General features: G+C 37.4%; 1 protein-coding gene across 4 annotated transcripts in view; it reads right to left on the minus strand.

The window, feature by feature from the left end:
* Positions 1-1,103: 1,103 nt before the first annotated feature.
* Positions 1,104-21,743, minus strand: part of TUT7 (terminal uridylyl transferase 7) — a 65,590-nt gene continuing 44,950 nt past the window's right edge. The window contains exons 22-28 of one of the 4 annotated variants that reach the window (XM_050760941.1): positions 19,102-19,149; positions 18,767-18,858; positions 16,826-16,941; positions 14,569-14,894; positions 12,511-12,584; positions 12,083-12,146; positions 1,104-2,116 (exon numbers count right to left, since the gene is read on the minus strand). In XM_050760941.1, the coding sequence (XP_050616898.1) occupies positions 2,049-2,116; positions 12,083-12,146; positions 12,511-12,584; positions 14,569-14,894; positions 16,826-16,941; positions 18,767-18,858; positions 19,102-19,149 (788 nt within the window). In that variant the 3' untranslated portion in view covers positions 1,104-2,048. Of the gene's footprint in view, positions 2,117-2,169; positions 12,147-12,510; positions 12,585-14,568; positions 14,895-16,825; positions 16,942-18,766; positions 18,859-19,101; positions 19,150-21,743 lie in introns of those variants that run through there. The other 3 variants (XM_050760940.1, XM_050760942.1, XM_050760943.1) reach the window with 3 other exon arrangements.

Consider the following 21,743-nt stretch of genomic DNA (forward strand, 5'->3'; position numbering starts at 1 on the left):
AGGAACTGAAAATCAAACAAAACACCCAGTACTTTGGGCAGAAGCTACCATAAGGATCAGATTAAAATGTAGGAAACTTTTAACATCCTTAAAGGTATACAAGAAAACATGGCTCCTGTGAAAAGGAAGCGAATATAAGGAAATTAAGGAAATGAGAGGTAAAGGAAGGTCAGTGAGGTAAATTCCAGAAAATTAGAAGTGCAATAAGAAAATCCATATTAGAAACAGGAAGCACCAGAATGACAGTAAAAATTAAGCCAGTCATGTAGAGATTAAACTTGAAGTTTTCCTAGCATGAAGTCGCTGGATAGATGTATTTCTATACTGAGGTAATGTTCTTTCTGAATTACAGGGATAAATTAAAAAACAGAAGCACCCAGGCAGAAAAACAAAACCTACAAGAGAACAAAAATTAGCCTGGTCTTAGACGTGTCTTCTGCTATAATGCCAGAAAACAACAGAACAGCATCAATGGGCTTTTCAAAGAAAAGTGTGACAAGCATTGTAAGCCTCGTCGACTTTCATGCATGAGTTAAAGAGAAGAAACCGGAAGGGGGGCAGCTGAGGACAGTCACGTAGAGCAGCATCAGCCCAGGTTGCGTCATTCATTAGTTTGCGTTCAAAATGAGTAGGGAATGATCACTAATTCTTTCTACTACGGCCTCCAAATTCTGAGCTCTTTAATTTTGATATGATTTGTCTTTAGCTAGACTGTCTTCAAATAATTTTTTAAAAAAGAAGGGCACAGGGATATGCGTCTTCTCAATCCTCAGACATCCAGAATGTTTGCCCAGCAAGCACCCCCTGCGCCTCCCTGCCTACAAATTCCCCGCCCCCTCACCCCCATCTGTGCCTTTTATAATAACAAATTTATATGTTCCCAGAGCCTGGAACACACTGGATGTTAACACACACCAATGACTGCAAGGGTACAAGTCAAAGGGAACTCTGTGTATGCTATTTTACAGGAGTGTATTTGTCCTTTCTTCTCTTTCGTTAAACTCCTCTTACTATCATTCCCAATGTCCTCATTCCTTCATCTTTTTTTTTTTTTTTTCCCAGGAAATTTAGGAATCTTTCACTAGAAAATAATGTAGATAAAATTACAGGTTGAAATTTTGATTTTATTTCAAAATGATAAATAAACCGAGGCATAGTTCTGACCAGGTACTATGTCTGCAGGGCTTTTGAAATTAAAGAAACAGTCCAGGAGGGCTCCAGTCAGACCCAGAATGACACCAACCACACTTGTGACTGGCAGAGATAACCTCTTTGATCTTCAGGAATTTTTAAAAGTTCTTCATCCTAATTTCTGAGTATCATAAAAAGTAAAAAGTACTTTCATTTTATTTTTCCTTTGAAAATGTTTTTAGTGGCAAACAGGACTACTTGTTTTCCTTACTTCATTTTGATAAGCATAGCAGTTATATGTCAATTTACTTAAAATTAGAGAGGGAGACCCCAGAGACCTGAGTGGCACTTCTCATCCACTGAAGGCCCACATAAATAGGTACTCATGTTCATGTTATCGCGTCTACAAATAGCAATAAAATGATGTCTGTAAATTGGAAGTACAGCAGTAGCAGTTCATACATATTTGATATGCTTTCACACAAGGATTCAGTAAACAACAATAAATATAATTTCCCCTCTTCAAAACAAAAAATGGATTTATACGGAAAAAGGGTTAATTGACTTGGGGTTTATCAGCACACCATTTTTAATGTGCTTTGAAAGAATTAAAAACCATGAAACTGTATTCATTGAATACCAGTCCATAGTTACATTTTTTCTTTTAACCTGGCTTAAATACATACATCATGGCTTTCTATTAAAATCCTTAAATCTAAGGGGATGTGTGGTGGATAAGACTATATTAAAAATTCTTCCTCATTAACAATTTCATTAAATTAAAAAAAAATCTGACATTTCCCTTAAATGTTAAGTTGAAGCCTGATCTACGCTGCTGTGTCCTGTGAAATGAACCTAATTTTCCAAGTCAATAGGAACGCCTGAGTGGCCATTTAGAGTGCTGCATTTTCCTTCCCTCATGATTCCTGCTGGGTCCTCTTCGCTGAGGCTTTTCCCTGAGTCATATATTTACTGGAAAGGCTACCTAGAGGAGGGGAAGAAACAAAACCCAATATAAATGAAACAAGCCTCACTTTATGACAAAAGCCGTAAAATTACTTATTAATTAGTCACAAAAGCTTCATACTAGAATTGGTCACTTGTTTAGAATCAAGTAATAAGACTAGATATTAAAAAGTATATATGCAGATGATCGATTAAATATAAGCTTAGTCAAAATTCTTTCTGAATGCAGATAGGTTCCTAGAGTGATCTCATTTTAATACATTTACATATTCACTATTTCCACGCTGGTACAGAGCACCAGACAAACCTAAGGTTCTGCCTTGTATAATTCAGTATCTTCATTTGCAACCAAACACAATAGATTGCAAAGAATTATCTGGCCAGAAATAATTATCTTAGATCATTACTCTGCAGATACAAAGCTGTGGATGGTAATGATTGTAGCAATAACTCATAGATATAAAAGGAAAAAAGGAAATTTATATTTGCAGGTAGAGGACATGAATGAGGATTACTGATTAAAACCAATACCACAGAATAGTTACTAAATTTTGTTCTGGAGTCTGAACAAATAGATCAATGAAAAAACTTAAGAAACCTGAGAAATTCTTGGTGATTATATGTAACAAAGTAATACATAATGAAGTTTGCATTTCAAACCAATGGGGCAAAGTATGAATTATTCAATAACTGTATTAAGTCAAATAAGTAATTTTGGAGGCAAAGAAGGTAGTTTCCCTCCTCACACCATATCCTTCTTCTCTACCCATTTCCAAGTGAACTACAGAATTAAATGTAACTAAGAGAAAGTCAGAGCATAAGAAATAGTGAGTATTTAGGTAATCCTGGGGTAGGGTAAGAGCTTCCTAAGCATACTACCACACTTAATGAACTTGTAAGTCAACAGATAAAAGAATGAACACCAATAGACAACTAGGTAATGAAAAGGTAATATACAAAATAGGAAAAAAAATGGCATAAGTATATGAAAAAATTCAATATTGGGGTAATCAATGAAATGCAAATTAAAACTATCAATTTTTGGTTACCAAATTATTAGGAGGAAGAAGATCAGGAGGAGGTGGGTAGAAATTCTGCTAAAGAAATATTCATAAAAACCTTATAATTTAACAATGCAAAGAACTTAAAAGTCCCAAACTTACAATATGACCAAGTATATAAGGAACTATGCACATAATAGAATATTAGGTATACACAGAAGGATAATAATGTGAAAAAACAAGATATAAAACTATATAAATAGTATTTTCAAAAAACTAAAAAACACCCCACCAATCATGTATTTGATGCCTCATTTTCTTTCTCTGCAAAATGAGGACAATAATACCTGCCCCTCGAAGTTATTGTGAAGATTAGATGAATACATGTAAAGCAACTGGAATAGTACTTGGCACATAGAAAATGCTTAATAAATGTGAACTATTATTACATTAATGTAAAAAGACAGGAAAACGTTATCCCCAAAACCTAAAAAGTAGTTAATGCTAGAATGGAGGGATTTTAGATGGTTTTTATTTTCTTCATTTTACTTAACAATACTTTCTAAATTTTCCATAGCAAACATAGTAAGTACGCAAATAAAAACATTCCCGAAACACATACTTTTCAAAGCAGGACATCTAAATAATCAACTCACAACGAAAAATATCAGCCAGGGAATTCAGTAAGAAATTTCAGTCAGGAAGAAACGAAGTACTCTATTTTCTACCATTGTATTCTAGGCACCCATCTTTGATATTGTGAACTGCACAAAGTATTGAGATTAGGTTTTTCAGCCAGGTGCGGTGGCTCACACCTGTAATCCTAGCACTTTGGGAGGCCAAAGTGGGCAGACTGCCTGAGCTCAGTAGTTCAAGACCAGCCTGGGCAACACGGTGAAACCTGGTCTCTACTAAAATACGAAAAAAAATTAGCTGGACATGGCAGCGGTGCACCAGTAGTCCCAGCTACTCAGGAGGCTGAGGCAGGAGAATTGCTTGAACCCAGGAATGGAGGTTGCAGTGAGCCAAGATCATGCCATTGCACTCCAGCCTGGGCGACAGAGCAAGACTCCATCTCAAAAAAAAAAAAGAGATTAGGCTTTTCACCAGAGGGAAAAATGCTCAGATCACTATCTCCTACTCTATACACATATAAACTCTGGATGGATTAAAGGTCTAAATAGAAAAAACAAAGTTTTAAAGCTGTTAGAAGAAAATAGAGATGGATATCTTGATGACCTCAGGTTAGAGAAGAATTTCTTAAAAATGACCCTAAATTATGAACCAAATGATGATGAAAATGAATTATGGAAAACTAATAATTTGATTATCTCAAAATTAAAAACTTTGGAATGGCAAGACACACAAAAAGTTGAAACAGAAGATATACTGCAGGTAGACACTTGAAATTTATGCAATAATAAAAGAGCGGTATTCAGAATAAATGAAGAACCTTTAAAAATTAATAAGGAAATGATAATTTAATGGGAGAATGGGCAAATGATTTGGACAGACAATTCACAGAAGAGGAACTCCAAATGGCCAATAAATACGTAAGAAGGGCCTGTAATCCCAGCACTTTGGGAGGCTGAGGTGGGCAGATCACTTGAGGTCAGGAATTCGAGGCCAGCCTGGCCAACATGGTGAAACCCTGTCTCTACTAAAAATATGAAAATTAGCCGGGTGTCATGGTAAGTGTCTGTAATTCCAGCTACTCAGGAGACAGGAGGCAGGAGAATCGCTGGAATCCGGAAGGCAGAGGTTGCGGTGAGCGGAGATTGCGCCATTGCACTCCAGCCTGTGCAACAAGAGTGAAACTCCATCTCAAAAAAAAAAAAGGAAAAGGGCCCCTTGCATCACCAGTCATACAAATACACATGAGAATAACACCATAAGTAGTTCTCATCCATATTTGCAAAAATGAAAATTCTGAAAAAAAAAAATCAAGTATTTGAAAGGATATAAAGAAATGACCCACACAGTGCTAGTGTGAGTTCTAATTATTTCAGCCAATACAAGGGTAATCTGATGGAATCTAACTAAAATGCACATAAGCAAGCTATGACCTAACGATTTGACCTGTAGATACACAAACCCTAAAGAATCTCTCGCACATGCTCAAGGGGACTTCTACAAGGATGTTCACTATAGCACTGTTTATAACAGCAGAATATTGAATACAACCTAAAACTGGGTAATAAATACATAGAATATTTTGTATTCACAGGGTGGAATACTGCAAAGAAAAACCCCCAAATCTAAAAACAGCAATATATAAAAATTTTAAAACAGATGGGGTCTAGCTTGTTGCCCCGTCTGGAGTGCAGTGCAGTGACTACTCACAGGTGCTATCTTTGCATACTACAGTGTCAGATCTCCTGGGCTCAAGCCATCCTCCTGCCTCAGCCTCCTGAGTGGCTGAGACTGCATGCCCACGTCACCATCCCCGGTTCATAGGACATTCTTATTATATACCATGATATGCCATTTAAATTTAAACATTCACCAAGGAGAAACATATGGTAAGGAATACATATGGAAGAGTACAAAAAAATGAACCAGAAGGGGCTGGGCGCAGTGGCTCACACCTATAATCCCAGCTACTCGGGAGGCTGAGGCAGGAGAATCACTGGAAGCTAGGAGGTGCAGGTTGCAGTGAGCAGAGATCACACCACTACACTCCAGCCTAGGTGACAGAGGGATACTTTGTCTCAAAAAAAAAAGGGGGGGGGGAAACTAGGAGACTTAACCTCATAATAATGGATGTTTCTAGGGCTGAGAGGGACATGACAGAGGAAACGATTTTGGTGATGGTACTCAAGGCACTTCCACCACCTCAGTGACAGGTCTTTTATTTAAAAAAAAAAAAAAAAAAAAAAAAAGATTGAGCCAGGCACAGCACGGTGGCTCATGCCTGTGAGCTACTTGGGAGGCTGAGGTGGGAGGATCACTTGAGCCCAGGAGTTCGAGGCTGCAGTGAGCTATGATTGTGCCACTGCACTCCTACCTGGGTGACAGAGTGAGACCCTTCTAAAAGAAAAAAAAAAAAAAATGGAAAAACAATGCCAATTCTCTAGAAGGTAAGTTAGTTACTGTTATACTGCTACTTGCCCCTGTTTCTGTTTTTCCCAAAATGTTAAACCCTTTGGTAAGTACAGTACTAGTAGTTTTACTACTGTAGCATTTAAACATGTAATCTACTATATCCGAAAAATGTTCACTATACCTGAATATAAAATATTTGCATGTAAAAAAACAAAAGTACTAGAAATAACAGATGAATGAATTTTTATATAATATAGAGGAATAACATGACATTTATAAAATTTGGTATCATATGAAACCATGCAAAAGTTGGCTAGATCACACTATTAAAACAAATATTCATCTGTATGGCAAACACATATAAGTGAGGTTAAAAGAATAATAAACTGGGCCGGGGGGAGTGGCTCATGCCTGTAATCCCAGTACTTCCGGAAACTGAGGAGGGAGGATCATCTAAGCCCAAGAGTTCAAGACGAGCCTGGGCAACATGGTGAGACTCCGTCACTACAAAAACATTTTAACAATCAGCTGAGTGTGGTGTCACTAGCGTGTGGTCCCAGCTACTCAGGAGACTGAGGTAGGAGTATCGCTTGAGGGTTCAAGGCTGTAGGCAGCTGTAATTGAGCCACTGCCCTCCAGCCTGGGCAACAGTGAGAGCCTGTCAAGAATACTCCAATACAAAAGCACAAAGACATAAATATAAAGAAAGATAGATGAAATCATGTAAAAAAAAAAAAAGGTAAAGTTCAATGGTAATAATAGGAATTCAAGCAGGTGTAAAAGGAAAAAAGACTATCCCAATGACGTCGGGGTATGGGAAACAATGTCATTGACTCTCCGTGATTGTCAACAATCACAATTTGGGAATACTGGCATCACTGTCAAAATGTGTATACTTTTAAACCTATCATTCTTATGAGTGGGCATTTATCCTGATGAAATAACAATATGTGAATATTGTGAATATTCACTAGACAAATATGTGAATATTCATTAGAGTGTTTTATGTAAACAGTGCTCTTTCAACCAGGGTCCATGGGTTCCTGAGCCTACCTGACAGGGCATGTGGCTTGATCTCGGCTCCCTGCAGCCTCCACCTCCTGGGTTCAAGCGATTCTCCTGCCCTCAGCCTCCCGAGCAGGTGGGATTATAGGTGCACACCAGTACACCTGACTAAATTTGCACTTTTAGTAGAGATGGGCTTTCACCATGTTGGCCAGGCTGGTCTCGAACTCCCAACCTCAGGTGATCTGCCCGCCTTGGCATCCCAAAGTGCTAGGATTACAGGTGTGAGCCATGGCGCCCAGCCGCAAGGATAGTTTTGAGAGAGTCAATTTCCAGCTCTTCAACTTCCATATATACTCTTTCTTAAAAATTATATGCCTGTGAATGCCTTTGTGGTCAAGGCTTAGGCTGGTTTTCAGGAATCACTCCACCTATCCTTTCTAACTCCCCTTTCACAATTATTCACCTACTTTACAAAAGAAAGGCGTATCTCCTAACCAGCCAAATCTTACTGTGGTGTATTGCCACAAGGCAAAAAAAAAAAAAAAAAAAAAAAAAAAAAAAACAGAGAAGAGGAGAAGCAAACAAAATGCTGGTATCTGTGGTAAATGTAAATGCCCCTAATTAAAATCCAAATTTTTAGCTTTCATAAAATTACACTGATAGTGGATGATCATTAGAAACAATTTTTGATGATACATCACTGTGATTTTTGGTCATGTAATTAAGAAGGAATCAAAATAATTGAGTGGCACTATTGCAATGTATCTTCTATTCCCAAACTCTTAAAGTATTTCTATTATTTTTAATTTGCCATCATAAAGAATATTGGGGTTTTTCCATTTTTATCAACTATAAAAACAAAAAAATTAGGGAGAGAAAAGGAACAGCTTCATTCATGCAGTGAATAATATTGACCCAAAGATACATGAATGTATAGGGAAAAAATCTCATCTTTCTTATAAATAAAAGTCATTTTCAGTAAGTAAACATAAAAAGTAATTTTTAATTGAAATTTGTAACATTTGTTTTGATCAATTATATATTCTATTAATTGTGAAAACTCAATGTAGAAAACATTTTCATCCTTTGAGATTTAATAAAAAGCTTAAAAATTTAATTTGTAGAAAATAGACAGGGTCTAGCTTGTCGCCCCTGTCATTTTTGTTGCAGATAAGCATGATAAGCTACTCAATAAAATATCTGAAAATGTGTAATAAAAGTGTATCATCTCAGGGAGAAGTTCAAACAAACAAAATATATCATCTTATGATGAAATTCTATAGAAGTACAACAAAGGAATTTGAGGAGGAAAGGGAAATGATATGTAATTTTTGCCTGTTAAAGAAGAGCTGAGCTGTATATAAATGATGGTGGGTATGAAAAAGCAATAATATTTATACTTCATTTGATACATTTAAGGCTGATTTAAAAGTTTTATTTTAAAATGTCAATATTTACAGACCCCCTCTCCCAAGAAATTACATGCTTTGCAACTACAATGACACCAGATTTAGATATCAACTTTAAAAATGTACAAGGAAATATGTGGACTTCCAATATTGTGGGAAAGAATATGCAAGCACAAGCTGTGAAGACACTTGATATATCAAATATGTGAAAACAGCCAGTCCATTAATAAGACATGATTAAACAATGGTATATTAATACATCAGAATATCCAGAAAAGGATATCAACAAGAATGATCTATATTCACTGACAGTGAGCTCTCCCCATACTATTTTAAAAAGTATTTCTATTATTTTAAACTTATTTTCATAAAGATCACTGGTTTTTGTTTTTTAAAATAAGCAGGCTTTAAAATTCTGGTCAATGATAAATGCTGTAAAAGAATACATCACCATGAGAGCAAAAAGACACCCACCAATCTCTTCCAGCAACTCCAATTTCTCAGATTCCAAGCCATGAGATTAAAATGGAATAAATAAAAAGACAGAGGTAGTTGTTTTTTTTTTTTTTTTTTTTTTTTTTTTTTTGGTAATTTTCTTTACCAAAAAAAGGGTAGGAAGATTAAGGAATAGAAAAAAACATTAGTTTTCTGAGATTCTCATACTGAATAAACTGTCATATACAAACCAGAGTAATTAACGTAAGCATAAAAATCAGTTTATCACTGTGGTACCACAATCTCTACATACTTTTGTTAAAAATTTCCATTATTTATTTGTCCTCCAAGTTAGAAGAGATAAATTACAGCAAGTGTTTGCTAACCACAGTAACAAAGGGCAGTGATAATTTATTGAGTGATGAGATGTGTCGATGCTGTGTTAAGTGCTTTATCTACATGAAGGTAATCCTTACAATCGTCCTGTGAGGTGTTAGCACCAATTTACCAAAAAGGAAACTGAGGCACAGAGAGGTTGCATAACTTGACAGAGGTCATATAACTAGTAAATGGTTGGGCTGGATTTCAAACTCAAGTGTCTCACTCTAAAACTCATGTTCTTGACCATTCTCCTGCTTTGTCTTTTTATTCCTTCCAAATAAGTTCACCTCTAATCAATAAAACCTACTGTATATCTAAGGCATTGTGTGGGGGGGGATGGGGCGGAGGGAGGTAACAACAAAGACCAAGGACATTCACGGGATTTTCTATCTACTATGATCTCCTTTGGGAGGAAAGAACTATATGCAGCCTAGAGGAAAGGATGGGGGTAGGTATCAGGAGAGGAAAGAGAACTTGACTGAGTGCCTGCTCTGGGTGGTACTTTAATCTTCTTAGCACCCTATGAGATAAACGGTGTTAACACCAATTTTATAGATGACACATCTGGAGCTCAGAGAAACCACATCTCTTGCCTAAGGTCAATACACCATATATGAGAGTAGGGGGGCTGTCCATATCAACATGCTCTCTTGAGAAACTACCAGTGGGCCAAAGACATACTTAGTACTACGGAAAGGAAGAGCTGTGGGGAAATTAACACTACTTACAGGTGAGATACAGTTCACATTTATAACAACATAAATAATTTGGATACACATATCACAGATAAACTAGAAACAGTTATATCATCTGTCATATACTTACTTGGAAGAGTCCAATTTATTGGATAGGATAGATTTTAACCACCTATAAATGCTTTCTTTTGTCTGGTATAAAGTAACGTAATTTTTTCTGGTATAAGTAACATAATTATTGCAATACATTTTTCCTGTAGTAAATTTAAGTTAATACTTTTTTTCCAGTTGCTCAAAAGATTTATAAATATGTACGTTTTTTACTCAGAAGATAATTACAGAAATCATAACTTATTGTCAATGTCATTTCTAGGTATATGCCCAGCATCTATATTTCTCTCTCAATTGAACAATGCTGGCACTGGAAGACTTGGTGGTACCCTGAAGGAATAATAACATCAATGCAATCACCACTACAAACCTTTTCTACGCTCTCACTACATGCAGGCGCTGTTCTAAGTACTTTTACATGGATTTCTCAACATCCCTGTCAGGTATTATTATTACCCCCTTTTTACACATGAGGAAACTGAGGCATATGGAGAATAAGGCAGTCTCTCAGAATCACAAAGCTAGAAATTACACCCATGTAATTGTAAACACTATGCTACACTATTCTCAGCAAAATGAACACCGTTGCTACGCAAGAATTCGTGTTTTTTTTTTTTTTCTTTTTCCCTAAATAAAGTGTTTAGAAAGTGTCTGCTCAAGGCTGAAGCTAATGGCCAGATGTGGTGGCTCATATCTATCATTTTAGTATTTTGGGAGGCCAAGGTGGGAGGATCACATGAGGCCAGGAATTCAAGACCAGTCTGGGCAACATAGTGAGACCCCATCTCTATAAATGGGGAGGCTGAGGTGGGTTGGTTTCTAAGTAGCTACCCTGTCTCCACACAGCAGCCATAATGAGCTTTTTAAAACAGGATTCAGATAATATCACTCCTTGGCTCAAAACCCTAAAATACTCTCTCATTTCACTTAAAGGGGGAAAAAACCCAACAAAAACAGTCACTACCACTGCTGAAGGCGCTTCATAATCCAGATCTACCTACCCTCTGACTTCACCTCCACCTCCACCACTCACTCAGCCTCCTGCCTGCTCTACTCTGTTTTTTTTTTTTCAAATTTCTTCTCTCTCTCAGGTTTCCAATCCTGTTCCACTCCTGCCACACTGCCTCAGTGATGCTGTAGGATAACACCCGTTTCCATCTCTGAGTTTACCAGTCGAACACCAAGTTCCCCGGACTGGCCCCTCTGTTTCATTGGATTCTTTGCTTAAATGTTACTTGACCAGAGAGGCTGCCTCCTTAGCCAACCATTCTCTTTCCCTTTTCTTGTTTTGTTATTTCTTCCTAGCATTTGCCACCACATGACATATTATCTCTGTATCTCTTTATTGTCTACCCTCTTCTGAGAAGGATGCAGAGTAAATGAGAGAAGGGGCTTTGCTTGTTCACCGCCGTATCTTCAGTGTTGAGGCCGGTGTCCTGAACTTAGAAAGGGAGGGAGCGGCTGGATAACTATTTGTTGAAAGAATGAATAAATGAAGTAGCTGAGAGGTAACAGTGGAGTTCAGGCTAAGCTTATTTTTTTTCTTTACTTTGTGTGTGGCAAATACTCTCCAGGAGGAGAAAACACTGCAGGCAAGACAGCAGCAACAAAAAGCACGGGACTGGAACAAATAATTGAAGACTCTGGTTGCCACTCATGGGTGGTATAAACACCACTTGGAATTTACAAAACACACAGGCCCATGCTTACCCACTGAAGAATGAGCTTTAGGAAATAAAGGTAGAGGATGGGCAACCGTATGTTTTAAAGTTCCCCCAAGTCATTCTGATGTCCAATCCCTGTTAAAAGCATGTATTCAGAGAAAGAATCTCAAAAGGCATGTGGTAAAGTATGCAGTAAATAAAATAACACACATTTGTTTTTTTTAAAACCCACATACCTGACTGGGGACTCAAAAATATTGTTGTTTTTTGTTTCTTTTTGTCTTCATGTAAAAGCACTGCCTAAAAAATGAAATAGACTGGTTTACAAAATTGAAAGGAAGAGCATCTGAAACAGCCTTAAAACCGAAACCATATCCAAGGAGAGCTGAAATAAGGCATGTGGGTGGCAGAATTTTGCAAGTTAACTGAAAAGCGAGACCATATGCAGGAGTTCTGAAACAAGGCCCTGCCATCCGGTGCCCAGCAAGCCTCACCACGCACCACACCCACAGACAGAAAGAGTGCTGCAGGTCAGCCACAGGAAGGAGGGCCCGGGCTGCCAGCATGGCGGCAAGGACCTGGCACAGAGTGAGAGCACTCAGGGAGCATCTCCTGAGTGAACAGATGACAGACACGCCTCCTTCTCGGTTTGAGCTAGGTTTACCTGAACAAATGGACCAGTTGGTTTCAATGGTACAGGTGAGGGGGATCCAAACATACAATCTGATTTAGACATTCCTAAAAAAGAAATTAGCACTTTTTGTCCCTACTTTAAATTGAAAGCTGTAGCCCTGTTTTCAAATTTTCACAGAGAGACTGTCTGTTGGTGTGACAGAAGCTCCACTCAGTATATTGTGTGGACAAAGGAGCAATATATCTGAAGAAACAAGAGAGAGCAGCATAAGTTTTAGACAGGAAGAAGCAACTAATTATTTCTTAACTGCCACCAAGGGAAATTCCCTATATCTATCTCCATGCCTCCACTGTCGTTTCACGTTTAAAATATGACTACTAACTTTAATGTGTCAAGACTGCATTCGAAAGGGACCACATTTCCAGATAAGTGCTCTTCCTTATGCTTGATAATCCCCCTGCCACCCAGATTCCCCCCTCTTTTTGAGTTGCTGCTGTCCCCCATAGGCTGCCAAAATCACTGTTCTGTTGTGAGAGCTTCCCTAGTAAACAACTTAAAACTTGCTGCTAGCGAGAAAAAAGAAATTCATCAAAGCTGGGGCAAATTCTCCACTTTGTTGTACCAAAGAGGAAGACTGTAATAATGTTTCAGTCATGAGTAATCAATACAGGCTTCCAGTCATTTTGGGAATAATTCTGGGAATACTATTTAAAACTTATCTATACTATTTACAGTTTCCTTACCCATAAAACTGCAGATATTAACGCATTTAATGAAGCTGTTGTAAAAATTAAATGAAATTATCCATGTAAAGTACTTAAAATAGTGCCTAACTCATCATGAATGCTCAATGAACGTTGGCAACTATTATTGTAATTTCTTTTACATACATTTTCCTCTTAAAACAACACAAGAAAATCACTTTATTCTGGTATATGTCCCATGTGAGCAGCTAAAGCTGTATCTTTCATAAACATTTAAACCCTAGTCTAAAAATAATAGATAAAAAATTTTAAATATTTTTCTTTTCATATAAAGCTCCTTTAAAAAAGAATGGGTATAATCTAAAAATCTCCTGTCTCAAAAAAAGATACACTATATTGCTGAATATGATAAAATAAAATAGAAGAGAGGTATTCTTGTTCCAAGAACTATACACATGGAGTATTTTAAGGAAACTGTAAAGCAGCTGACATTTTATGCTGTCCACAAACATATATATACAACTGAGGATAGCGACAGGATTGACTACTTAAATAGAAAAAAATTACTTCCCAAGATTTCTTTTCTATGCTCATCAAATTTCATCACTTGCACAGTTCTGAGAAGTGAGAAGGTAAATTGTTTTGTAAATCATTACTTATTATACACACACAAGGTACCCTTATAGTTAGTAGTCTGCTTAAAAGGTGCCCACAATAGACGTTTCACCCATTTAGCAAAAATGGCCAATTTGTATTTAACAACTCAAAGCGGCCAGATTTGGGGATGGTGTTGTACTAATGATGGCTAATAGATATTTTCTTCATCATAAGAATAATCATGCTCACTTGTAGAAAATCAAAATGACAAAATCTACAGAAAGAAATCTTCCATAATTCCCCTCTGCAGATATACCCACTGCTAACTATGCAGCCTATTTCTTTCTGTTCCCTTTTCTACGCATGTGCCTGTGTGTGGCTCACCTGTGCACAGAGCATGGTGTCCTGAGATAACTCTAGCTACCGCCACCCCTGTGATTTGATTTTACAAGTACATATACCAAGTAGCAAAGCTCAAGTTGCAGCTTCTTTTCTGGTCACTGAGGCTACATTTGCAGGTACCAGGGATGGCTACACTTTCACCTCACTGATAATCTTAGAAAAGTTCACCAAATGACTCTCATAAGACTCTAAATAAAGCCAGGAATAAGATATATGGAGGATCAACATTAAAGGAGGGGGAAGGGATTTTACTTTCTTGAAAAAGAAGATCTTTTTTGAGTAAATATATTGATAAAGAAAGATAACTAAAATAGTAAAGAGCTCTAAAAAGGAGATTTCCCTTGAGATGTTAGAGCAAACATCAAGGTGTGATAGGTGTCCATACCTGAAGAGCCTTTAAACTGTGGGCATTCCTTTTTAATGTGCCCTTCTCTTCCACAAATAAAACAACGCTTTTCTCTTAAGTCTTTGTCATCCTGTCTCTTCCATTTTTCCACTGGTGGTCTGAGGATCTTCTCCCTCCCCAGGTCAGCGGCTGCCCGCACTGGCTTGGCTTTCTGAGGTGTGCACTGTATGGGCTTATCTTCTTTTGTTGACACCTCCCTTTCTGTGTATTTGTTGTGAATTTCTTTGTCCTCTTTGCTTCTTTTTTCCTTGTTCTCAGGGTATCTTTGGTTCAGGGCATCTTCCTGATCTCGCCGCCGTCTCACTCTGTAGAAGACATCATATTAGTACCAAAAATCTAAACAGAAGCCTAACAAAATATTAAGGCAATTCCCAAAATATTAAGGCAATTCTAGATTTAAGAGATAACCAGGAACAGAAAGTTTAAAAGGAAAAGCAAGAACCTAAATGAAAATCCATCTTCTCTATTAAGACGTTCCCTCAGGGTTTAAGGGTGCAGTTTTTCTTTTTCATTTTCAAAGTTGCTCTAGTGCTGTAAAACCAATAACTGCAATTAGTGGCACTCCTTGGTTGAATGCCTACTTTGACACTGATGTAATGAAAGGCAAATCATACTTGGAGTGATTTCTTGAATGGCCTTTCTGGCACATTAGCATTCCTTCTTTACTAGGCACTGGAAATTTTAGATGTGAAGGCTTAAATTCACAAAGGAACAATGGTTATAAGATTTATAAGATTTATATTCTCAAAACGTCAAAATCATTTCTCCCTTGTCCTAATAATCACCGATTTTTGAGTAATGAAGAAAAGGACTGAAAAAAAGGGCTTCTCAAATTCCAGATGGTAACCTAATTTGAGCACCATGTTTCAAAATATTACCGTACAGTTAAAAACACCACCACTACACCATTACTGTACAGTTAAAAACACCATTACTGTTACCACTACATTACTGTACAGTTAAAAACACTATTACTGTTACCACTACATTACTGTATGGTTAAAAACACCATTACTGTTACCACTACACCATTTACTGTACAGTTAAAAACACCATTACTATACACCACTACACCATTTACTGTACAGTTAAAAACACCATTACTGCACACCACTACACCATTTACTGTACAGTTAAAAACACCATTACTGTACACCACTATACCACTTACTGTACAGTTAAAAACACCATTACTGCACACCACTACACCATTTGCTGTACAGTTAAAAACACCATTACTGTACAGTTAAAAACACCATTACTGTTACCACTAGATTACTGTACAGTTAAAAACACCATTACTATATAGTTAACAACACCATTACTGTTACCACTACATTACTGTACAATTAAAAACACCACCAAAACAACGTGTCCCAGGCAAGAAAGCAAAAACATGTTTCTCTTCCCTCCCCATAACCACCACCAGAAGAAAGCATGGTGACTAAACTGCGTGGCTTACCTACTCACAACAATTATTGAGGGTTAAGTGGAATACAAACAAAGAGTGTTAAAATCCAGTGAACTGTTTGTGAATATAAATCCCAACGTGCTGAACAGGTACTGTACATTAGAAACGTCACTGAGCTCCTGAAGGAGGCTCCCTTGACTGTTCACTGACTGAAATGATTCTGAACTTCTCACTACTGTAAAAAGGAAGAATTTTTGTTTCCTCTTTTCACCATGTTGGCAAGACTGGTCTTGAACTCCTAGCCTCAAGTGATCCGCCCACCTTGGCCTTCCAAAGTACTGGGATTACAGGTGTGAGCTACTACACCTGGCTTTTTTTTTGAGACAGAATCTCGCTCTGTTGCCCAGGCTGGAGTACAATGGTGTGATCTCGGCTCACTGCAATCTCTGCCTCCTGGGGTTCAAGCGATTCTCCAGCCTCAGCCTCCCGAGTAGCTGGGATTATAGGCACCCACCACCATGCCTGGCTAATTTTTAGTAGAGATAGGTCACCATGTTGGTCAGGCTGGTCTTAAACTCCTGACCTCAGGTGATCCACTCGCCTCGGCCTCCCAAAGTGCTGGCATTACAGGCATGAACCACTGCACCTGGCCTAAAGTCACGTTTTAAATCACTTCATTTCATTAAAAAATAAAAAAACTTAAATGTATCTGAAAACTGCTGGATTTCACACAAGTGTATTTTCTTTGTTATAATAGTACCTCATTTAAAAATTGGGACATTAAGAAAATAAAAACACAACCACCCCTTCTGAACATTTACTTACTTTCTCCTCATAGGACAGTCTTTCATAAAGTGTCCGATTTTCCCACAAATTCGACAACATCTATCATTTGGGGCCAGCTCTCCTTCAGTTAACACATCTGGATCAAAAAAGTATTCCTAGAAGAACATAAATATATAAAAGTCTGAACTATTCATGTGAGATTGGAACACAAAACTTGATATTAAACAGTCATCTTACAATTCAATGTTGATAAAACATTACTTTTAATAAATATTATTTATACTGCTTAATTCCAAACAAAATCTAAAACCATCAAGGTCTAACTCAGGATAGTTTTAACTAAATCCATTTTTGTTTATTTCTTTTAGTCATGCAGAGCACTCATGAGCCCGAACCCTAAAGGTTTAAGCACACTTCTAAAGAAGCGGATTACACATCCCTGTGAGTCAGTTTTCCCAGGATGTGGGAGGGAGTTGAGGCCAGGTACAAAGGCTTTGTCTCCTTATCACATGAAAAGGCTAAAACCTAAAGAATTGAGAAACATGATTTGCATTACACAGATCATATTGAAGAAAAGAAAAAAAAAAAACTATGTGTTGCTACTTCGCTTAGTTGTGGCTACTGAAGGAAAAATAACAGAACAAAGGAAAGATAATGGTCTAGCCTGTAGCCTCTTTGTACTAAAATTAAGGTGGAGGCCAGCAACATGAGCATCCCCAGGGAGCTCGCTGGAAAAGCAGTCTTGAGCCTGATCTTAGACTTGCTGAATCAGAATCTGCACTTTAACAAAATCCTCAGGTGATTTGTTCTAACAAGTTTCAGAAGCACTGGTGTAGAAGCCACATCAATATCTAGCAAAAACCAGATGTACAGATATAATCAAACACTGAATGTGCCTATAAAACAAAACACTTATGCTAAATTTTAAATGTCTTCCCTGGGAGGACAGAGGGAATAGGGGGTTGTTGGTCAAAGGGTACAAAGTTTCAGATACACAGGAGGAATAAGTTTTGAGATCTGTTGCACAGCAGGGTGACTATAGTCAATAACAGTGCATATTTCAAGATAATTAAGAGTAAATCTCAAATGTCTCCCCACAAAAAATGGTGAGGTGATAGATATATGTTAATTAACTTGAATTCATCATTCCATATACATGTATCAAATCGTCACGTTGTGCTCCCTAAATTATATGTCAATTAAAAATAACATTAAAAAGTCTTTATAAGGAAATTAATGCAGAAAAACATAACATTATTCTTAACAAGACCATCTAGTCCCTAGCCATTTTTCTCTCACTGAAGTTATTTTTTTGACACAATACTGCTTTGTTTTCAATAAATGTGGTTCCTTAAAAACTCGAGTATCAAGTTATATGAGAAGAGATACCTGTCTGCTACAGGAAGCACTGTTATCCCCCTAGTCCCAGCAGAAGATTTACTACTTTTTGCAAGCAGATTGGAAAATCTAGATTCTAGATATGTACAAACTGGGCTTGGCCAAGGCCGGCATCCAGCCAAACGCTGGCGGAACAGCAATGCACCTATGAAGGCTAGCACAGATAACCAGGAAAAAAAAAAGGTATCAAAGAGGAAAACAAGAATGGAACAACCTTAAATCCATCTTCTCTATCAGGAAGCTACCTCAGGCGTTAGAAAGTAGCTTTACTTTCTTTCTGTTTTCAAAGTTGCTCTAGAGCTAGTACATGTTTCCCTGGTGCCATGTTACAAGGAAAAGCAGCAGCAGCAAAATTAATAATTTTTCTACCCAAACTCCAATTCTTGCTATTTCTCTCTATTCTGATGGCCTTTACCCAGGGATGTTTAAGAAAAAGGGGGACTCTGGGAATTATTCTGTGCTATAGTCATTTATTTTGGCTAGACTCACCGACTTTCTAAATATTTAAGTTACTACTGAAGTGATGTGTACATATTAGGCACCTTTTTTTTTTTTTTTGGGGTATTTTCAACAGACACTTACCATTTTTGAGGGGTAGTCCTTTGGAAATCCCTTGACAGGAATACCAAATACTCTTCTACCATTGATAAAAGCCTTCATTATAAAATTTGTCACTAAAAAGAAGAGTAAGAACTCAATGAGGTGGGTTAAAAGGAAAAGAGATTGTGTTACAAATGACAAACTACCTGGGCCTGGTGGTGCCCGTTATTGTAGCACTCTGGGAGGCTGGGGTAGGAGGATCGCTTGAGCCCAGGAGTTTGAGACCAGCCTGGGCAACAAAAGCAAGACCCTGTCTCTATTATAAAAGTAAATAAGTAAGTAAAATAAAAAATAAAATGACAAATGAAGTAACTTACTTTTCCTTGATAATCCAGCTCCAAGATTATGATTCAAATCAAAGGGATCTAGGCAAAAAAATTTAAGAGCAAATAAGGTAATCAAATAGAAAATGCCACCATTCATGCAATAAGTGAAGTTCATAAAACAAGACAAGGATATCATCTACTTTGCTTATCATTAATAAGTTTTAAATTCACATCATAGAAAAGAAGTGCAAAAAAAAGTTTTAAATGACACCTGTTAAATGAGCTTAAAAGTTATAATAAAGCGAAGCAATACTTATTCCTAAACATAAGGCAAGTTTTTCCACTACAGTGTTCATCAGAATAGAGGGTACTGCTTTACATTTAAATCATTATAAAGCTCTTTATGTTACGACTGGCTGCCTATTTTTGAACAAAATACTGTTTGCAGAAGACACATTAGCCTGATATTACTTAATGACACTAGTTTTGGATGTATATAGAAGTTATAAATACATTTAAAACATTTTAGCACTAAATGTTCCCACTATGTAACAAGTTTCTTAAAGATCACTTTAGAAAATAATTCATCATGGAGATTACAAAACACACTTATAAGATAAAACACACAGAAATATACATCTGTCCCAGTGGCATGCCATTGGCTACCTGGATCTCAGGATACAATTTCCAGTAAAAGCTTAATACAGACTCTCATTTGATCTTATGTCTGCATCTCCGTCTGCATCTCAAACATCTTACATAGCTGTATATATGATGTGTTTTGGAATATTGTTTGTTAAATAACCTAGGAAATGGTAGGAATGATGAAGCTAATGTCAAAGATGTATGAGAGGTCTGAATAAACTGTCTCATGAAATAAATGGGGTTAAAAGCACTATTTCTAAACCCAAATACTGTTTTATAAGTGATCTAAAATAATATACACCCATAATGATTCATAATTTAGACATTATGTGTAGATCTCTAACTTCTATTTTTTACATCCCTAAAACAATACTCAAGAAGGCGAAGAGAAAAAAGTGATGACCTTTTTTCGGGAATCCTCTTACTGAGAAAATGAAGGACTGCATGGATATAGTATACACCAGAGAAGTAAAAAGAGGCATCTTCCACTAGCCAGTTACGCTGCTAGTGAACAGTAACAGGTGTACCAGATTGAGATTGAGCCTAAGTTTATCGAAGTATAGGACCCTTCCTTCAGCTTAACCCTGCAATAATCACTGCTAGGAGAAGGTTACCTTCATCAGTTTGGTCATTCTTTCTTCAAGTGATTTTTATATGTGCATGTGTATTTTTGGTTATTTGCTTGGTGTAGTGGAGATACTACAATATTAGCTACTGTGCAGTTAAAGAAACTACTACTGGTTGGGTGCTGTGGCTCACGCCTGTAATCCCAGCACTTTGGGAGGCTGAGGTGGGCTAATCACCTGAGGTCAAGAGTTCGAGACCAGCCTGGCCAACATGGTGAAACACTGTCTCTACTAAAAATACAAAAATTAGCCAGGCGTGGTGGCATACGCCTGTAGTCCCAGCTACTTTGGAGGCTGATGACAGGAGAATCCAGGAATGTGAACCCAGGAGGCGAAGGGTGCAGTGACCTGAGATCCTGCCATTACACTCCAGCCTGGGCGACACAGTGAGACTCCGTCCCCCACAAAAACAAAAGCAAATGACTACTATCACCACTGAAATGCCTTAATTCTAAAATAGCTGGTTATATGATTATGAATAAAGTCTTCTTTTTAGTTTAGCCTATTACTAACAGCTTGTCTGAAAGTAATGTAAAAATTAGAGGCAAAAGATAATAACCTTAAAAACTTAAAAAAGAATACATTAATAGGCTGGGTGCAGTAGCTCACACCTGTAATCCCAGCACGCTGGGAGGCGGAACTGGGCGGATCACCTGAGGTCAGGAGTTTGAAACTAGCCTAGCCAACATGGTGAAACTCTGTCTCTACTAAAAATACAAAAAAAATTAGCCAGGTGTGGTGGCGCATGCCTGTAATCCCAGCTACTCGGGAGGCTGAGGCACGAGAATCACTTGAACTGGGGAGGTGGAGGTTGCAATGAGCCAAGACCGCGCCATTGTACTCCAGCCTGGAAGACAGAGCGAAACTGTCTTAAGAAAAAAAAAAGGAATACCTTAATAAGTGACAGATGATAAGAACTGCAGTGATAACAAAAAGGAGTAAGTCAAAAGTTCTATGTGTTTGACACATGAGATTTTAAAAAATCAAAACTGTATTTGTAACCCATGGTGATCTGCATTTCATTTTACAAAAGTTCATTGTATTTTAATACTGCCAATATGCAGAAATAATAAAACCACAACTTAGAATAGTCCATATTATTTATGTGATACAAATATATTTAAAAATTTAAAAATCTCATTAAAATTAAAAAAAAATATTTCTTAGGTCATTTCTCAACTAAGGCATTTAAATTCCATTTTGTCTCAAAATAAGAATCCCACAAATTGGAAATAAACAATCAACTATTAGCATCAACGGCTCCAATAGATCACTACCTTTAACAGAAAAAGAAAAGGTGGCCAGGCGCAGTGGCTCACGCCTGTAATCCCAGCACTTGGGGAGGCGGAGGTGGGTGATCACCTGAGATCAGGAGTTCGAGACCAGACTGGCCAACATGGTGAAACCCTGTCTCTACTAGAA

Source organism: Macaca thibetana, chromosome 15 (assembly GCF_024542745.1).
Source record: "Macaca thibetana thibetana isolate TM-01 chromosome 15, ASM2454274v1, whole genome shotgun sequence".
In the NCBI taxonomy this organism is placed as follows: domain Eukaryota; kingdom Metazoa; phylum Chordata; class Mammalia; order Primates; family Cercopithecidae; genus Macaca; species Macaca thibetana.